The sequence below is a fragment of the Solanum dulcamara genome, chromosome 10, assembly GCF_947179165.1.
Source record: "Solanum dulcamara chromosome 10, daSolDulc1.2, whole genome shotgun sequence".
Taxonomy (NCBI): Eukaryota; Viridiplantae; Streptophyta; class Magnoliopsida; order Solanales; family Solanaceae; genus Solanum; species Solanum dulcamara.
Window position 1 is genome coordinate 56,216,159 of NC_077246.1, and position 6,083 is coordinate 56,222,241.

General features: G+C 33.8%; 1 protein-coding gene across 1 annotated transcript; it reads left to right on the forward strand.

The window, feature by feature from the left end:
- Nucleotides 1-2,067: 2,067 nt before the first annotated feature.
- Nucleotides 2,068-5,790, forward strand: LOC129871244 (monooxygenase 1-like). The gene is made up of 6 exons (XM_055946146.1): nt 2,068-2,241; nt 3,510-3,656; nt 3,744-3,794; nt 3,884-4,055; nt 4,702-4,927; nt 5,153-5,790. The coding sequence occupies exons 1-6, from the start codon at nt 2,153-2,155 to the stop codon at nt 5,650-5,652; spliced, it is 1,185 nt and encodes a 394-aa protein (XP_055802121.1). The 5' UTR covers nt 2,068-2,152; the 3' UTR covers nt 5,653-5,790.
- The last annotated feature ends 293 nt before the right edge of the window (nt 5,791-6,083 follow it).

The following is a 6,083-nucleotide window of genomic DNA, read 5'->3' on the forward strand; positions in this document are numbered from 1 at the left end:
CTCAAGCCTACCCAACTATTTACAGCAAAATCCAACGAACCTCAGAACTTTGGCAGCCTAAAAAAAAGAGGCTAACCAACCTGCTAGAAGTCAATTATACTATTGGGGAGGTCTATAGGGTTGTTTTTCAGGACCTGCAGGTATGAATGCAGCGCCTCCGAGCAATGGGGGTATTAATACAAGATAATGTACTGAGCATGTAAGGCAAAATAATTATTATGCAGGAATTATAGAGTACTGAAGGCAAATAAATGAGAGCATCAAAGATAAATGAGCATTTATATACCCCCCTGAATCTAAGCATACCAATAATAATAAAACAACAACCTAATCAATCCCCCATAAGCTCGACATGTACAAACAACATACAACACGACTTATCGAGTATCTCATAAGTCTGAAAGGTGTCAATTTAGTCTATATATCCCTATCGGTAGTCCCCTAACCCTGTAGGAAGTAATTACATCTCAATCGCCCCTTAGGAGCTCTACACATAACCCCGAAGGCAATAAATATCTTCTAATAGCCCTGTTGGCAGCACATAGCCTCTTAGGCATCAATATAGCCCTGTAGGTTGCACATAACCCTCTTAGGCATCAATGTAGCATCGTAGGCAACATATCACCCACTTAGGCATCAATATAGCCCCGTAGGCAAGGATCACATTCCTACAACTAACCACAATAGTCTCAAGGGAAATAACAACAATTTAATAGGTCAAAGACGAGCAATTTAACTATAAGCAACCTATACAGATAACCTCTAAGTCGTGTCTTACTTAGGGATGCTACCAACTGAATAAGAATCCCGACAAGAGAGGAATGTAGCAACTCGAGCAACCAACAGTCAACAATCATCTCTCCGAGTACATCAACAACAACAATCTTCTTGTATTACTCCTAAACTTTAAGGAAACATGCCGAAAAAAGGGAAATAGCCTTAACATACCTTTTTCGACAATTATAAACAGTCAATTAACCACTTCTCACACCTACTTAATATTACAATAGGGAAAAAGCTCAATCAATACACAAAAAGATAAGGTTCCATAATAATCCATCAAAAGATACAGTTTTTCACCAAAAAATACTACTTAAAGTCTAAAGTAGCTATAAATTGATAAAAGAACGTTCTTACCTTGCTATACACCCTTGTAATAACACCCAGAACACTCTATAAGAATAGTATCTTGCAGCCACAACACCCCTGTAGATATACCATGAGATTGAAGTGTAAACTATACCAAAATGACGAGCTCGTGATGTAGAACAACTTTTTTAAAGCTTCAAAATAAGATCACTAATATCTAAAGAGTATTTTTATGAAATTTTGGAGAATTTCTCTATTTTATAAGACCTAAAACATGCAAAAACATGAAAAAGAAGGAAGGTGGCTGATATATATATATATATACTAACCTTGACTAATATTAATACAACAACAACAACAAACCCAGTGTAATCCCACCATGTGGGGTCTGGGGAGGGTAGAGTGTACGCAGACCTAACCCCACCTTAAAAGGTAGGGCGACTGTTTTCGAAAGACCCTCAGCTTAAGAGAGAAGAACAAGGGAGGAGAAATAAGGGAAACAAGACATAGGTCAGTAAAGCCAGACATATAGCAGACAATATAAAGATATGAATAATGAGAGCGAATAAAGCGATAAAGTCAGGGTAGTATACTCCATTAAGATAGTCTAATAAAACAAAGATATATTTTTGTGGAGAAGAAATGTTTTGTTCATGTAATAAGAGAGTATAGTATACTCCATTAAGATAGTCTAATAAAAAAAAGATATATTTTTTGAAGTAATGAATAATAGTTTAAATATGAAACTTACATTTTTTTCATATTTTTAAATATTAAACTGAAAAAAGGGATAATATAAATTTATTTTTGCCTTCACTCTTTTTCTAATGGTAAAATTGAATAGAACCGTGTGTCCATGCCTGTTGTCGTGATATTTGGGTCCTACAAAGATAAGAATTAAATGTGGTCAAACTTTTTTATTCAACCCTTTTCTACTCCACTTGTTTACTTAAGTAAAACGTTTTCTTTTATATATAGATATAGAGAGAGATCCAAACAATCACTTCCTATCAAAAAGTCACAAAACATAGATATAATTGTGTAAGAGAGAGAAAGAATTAAGATGGAGTCAAGTAATTGTGAAGAAATGCACGAGGTGGTCATAGTGGGTGGTGGCCTTTGCGGTCTTGCCACTGCTCTTGCTTTGCACAGGTACTTTTCTCTACTCTGTTTTTCTTCTTGTTCGTCTACTTTCTATGGACAAGTTAGGTGGATATGAATTCACGCTCTGTCGGATCAGAACCTTAATCTGGCATCTCAGATAAAATTGTCTCATCAAAATTGGGGCTAAAGTCAAACTTATACAGAGATTTTATTTTTATTTTAGTTGACATGAAAGTTTACATATACAAATTGAATGACTGTAACGTATTTTCACTTTATAATCTATTTTAGATAAACTAAACTAAACAGATTTAATTATTATTTTGGGCTTATTTTAAACACAAAATAGTTTTAAGTTGACCAATCAAATACTCAAAAAGTTAAAAACAGCTTATAAGCAACTTATAAGCTAATTTTAATGGACTCTTAGTATAATCCCACAAATAAAGTTTGGAGAGTTTAGAATGTATACGGACTTTATGAAGTAGTAATTAAGAATATAAATAATGTAATTTTTTTCAATGAAAAAATATATAATATAAAGTTAGGAAAATAAAATCTAATTTAAAAAATGTAAAATTTTATATAATGATATCGAAATAGTATTTTGTTGGATTTAATAAGTTGATATAAAAAAAAGGGCAACCCGGTGCACTAAAGCTCTCGCTATGCGCAGGGTTTCGAAAGGGCCCGACCACAAGGATCTATTGTATGCAGTCTTATCTTGCATTTCTGTAATTAGATTTAATAAGTCGATATAATGATATTAAAATAGTGTTGATTTGTTTCAGTGCTTGAAACTTCAAGAAACACCAAAAAGTAAATTTAATCTATTTATAAACACACAACAATAGATTTTGCATAATGCAGAATGTTTGACTGTTTGAAAATTTTAAAATATTCAATAATGAGAAAATAAAATATTATAAGAGCAATAAAAAAGTAACTATAAAAAATAATAATACGGGTCGATGATAATCGTTAAGATATAAACAAGACAATAAAATAGACACATAAGTAAAAAAGGATGTTACAATTAATTAAGCATTATTTTATTTCTTAATTATTACGACTATCCCACGTTAAATAAGATAAAGTATTATTATACTTTCTAGCCAAAAAGTCCTTTTCAAATTTATCAATACAACAAACTTTTTACCTTATTCTTTTAATAAAGTGGGCCCAAAAAAGATTAGGCCAATTGTTTTAGAGGCATTATAGCGGAGACAACCTGGCCTGAGACCAATTCGGTCATCTCAATGTTTAGTTTAGTGAAGAAAGAATTTGTATAAATTATATATATAAAATAAATGCAGAAAAGGGGTAAAGAGCGTGGTATTAGAGAAATCAGAAACGTTAAGAGCAGCAGGAGCAGCCATAGGTGTATTGCCTAATGGATGGAGGGCACTAGATCAACTTGGTGTGGCTTCTCACCTAAGAACTACTGCTCTTCTTCTTCAAGGGTAATATAATATTTTCTTTCATTTAGCATTATTTTATATTCTCTAATGTTTATATTCTACTCTTGTTAACTTTATAGTATCAAACAGGATGAGAATTACATGGATGAAGAAGGGCAATGAACAATACACACCATACAAGTAAGTCGAGATCAATGTCATTTTCATTTTTTCTCTAATTGAAAGAAGAGAAAGTAAACAGTAATTCTGCACGATGTTATTGAAATTAGGAATATTGGAGAGGTTCGCTGTCTGAAAAGGAGTGATATAGTCGAAACATTTGCCGATGCTTTACCTCCAAAGACTTTACGTTTTGGATGCGACATTGTGTCCGTTGAAATGGATCCTATCACTTCACTACCGTGTCTTCTACTTTCTAATGGAAAGCGTATTGGTGCTAAGGTACTCTTTCCTCTTTTAAGTATAATCAATTGGCCTTTTTAAGGAAATCTTGCATAGTCAATTCATGTACCACTTGAAAGTGTTTAATGCCATAGGTATTGTATTAGTATATGATCTGAAGTTGGTTCACTTGAATCTCTATGGGAAAAGATATTTATTTAGTATATTGATTAAAGAGTTTCATATATATTATGAATTCCATTGACATGATATTTATTTTGGATATTGGTGGCTCAATAAAATGCAAGTTAGGTTGTTGGCTCAAATGTCGCTTGTCATACTCTTTCACTCTTTTGAGTTGCCTTGTTAGAATTCTCGGCTCATTATCATAAATTAGGGATATTGATTTTCATGAATTATGCATATGAATATACAGATGGTATGAATTAATCATGTGTTGAGTGTCATCAATTTTATGGACCAATGAACATTACAAAAATCTGTTATGCTAGATTATTAATTATAAGCTTCCAATTTTTATTATATTGTCCATGACCCGAGAACAGTTAAGAATTTGTAAGAAACTTTCTTGACTACAAGGTGAATCAAGTGTTTTCTTTCACTTTGCATATAGCTGGGTGCTGCTCATGATGATGCACTAGTTGGCAGAGTTTTTGATTTCATTATGTTTGAGTGATCGTTGCAGGTTTTGATCGGGTGTGATGGATGGAGGTCAATAGTGGCAAGTTTCCTTGGGTTAAAGCCTGCAAAAACATTTCGCACTTGTGCAATCAGGGGTTTAACAAGTTATCCCAATGGTCACTCATTTCCCCTCGAGTTTGTCCGCCTCATAATTGGCCAAACCGCAGTTGGGAGACTACCAATAACTGATAAGTTGGTCCATTGGTTTGTTGCTGCTCAACAGGGCACCGGTATGTTAAAATCCAATTGATACAACATGTAAATGTGACTTCATTTTGATACTTTTCATGATCCCACAGTGAATTTTCTGTTGAAATTTTAGGCATATTTGTTGTACCTCATACATCTTGTGTGTCCATCCTATCTTCTTTTCTATATTGTCTGATTGATTTTATGCCTTTTATTGCACGTGATTAATTCATAACTCAACACTAGTTACAATTGTGCACATTCAGATGCCAAGTTCCCACAAGATACACAGGTTATCAAACAAAGAGCCCTGGAGGCAGTAAGTAGTCATCCAGCTGATGTACAAGAAATGATAGAAAAATGTGACCTGGATTCTTTGTCGTTTGCTCACTTGAAATATCGCGCACCATGGGATTTGATGCTTGGAAATTTTCGGGAGAAAACAGTAACAATTGCTGGAGATGCAATGCATGTAATGGGTCCATTCATTGGGCAGGGAGGTTCAGCAGGAATAGAAGATGCAGTGGTGCTTGGAAGAAACTTGGCAAAGACGATGAACGGAAGTTGTTTAGATCATGAAAAGGCACTGGATCAGTATATAAAAGAGAGGAGAATGAGGGTTGTAAGACTGGCAACACAATCTTATCTGACGGCCCTTCTTATTGAGAACAGACCAATGCTCACAAAATTTGTTGTCATAGCTGTCATGGCCCTTTTCTTCAGGAACCCAAGTGCTCATACTCAATATGACTGTGGTCTCCTCTGATACCAAGTGTTTTGCCAGCATCATCTTCTTTTTTTCAATTTTTTTTCTCAGAATCTGCTTTTGTATCCATCTTTACCACTAGTATTGTAATATCTTAAAGTGAGCCATTGCACCAATAGTTGCAGCTTATTATTGTCACTTCTTTGCCTATATGATCAGTTATGTATCTTCAGAAAATGGCGTAGGCCTTTAGGATTATGAACCAGTTAGAACAAGATCAGGTTATTCATAATGTATTTGCTGGCTCAGCTGTTATATAACCCAATTCTTTTAATTCTGCAACTTAAACAGTTTAGAATAAGAAATGAGAAAAATTTATTTAAATACACAACTTATTTTACCATATTTTTTAAAACTCCCTACAATTTGAAAAAAATTACAAAAATTCCTATTCTCTCATATTCTCAGATACATCACTTTATGGTCGGATA

Bases quoted from the DNA above. Each gene is read 5' to 3' on its own strand.
- LOC129871244 (XM_055946146.1), top strand. From the start codon at position 2,153: ATGGAGTCAAGTAATTGTGAAGAAATGCACGAGGTGGTCATAGTGGGT. The intron at 3,657-3,743 runs GTAATATAATAT...AGTATCAAACAG, and splicing joins ACTGCTCTTCTTCTTCAAGG to GATGAGAATTACATGGATGA. The intron at 3,795-3,883 runs GTAAGTCGAGAT...TATTGAAATTAG, and splicing joins GAACAATACACACCATACAA to GAATATTGGAGAGGTTCGCT.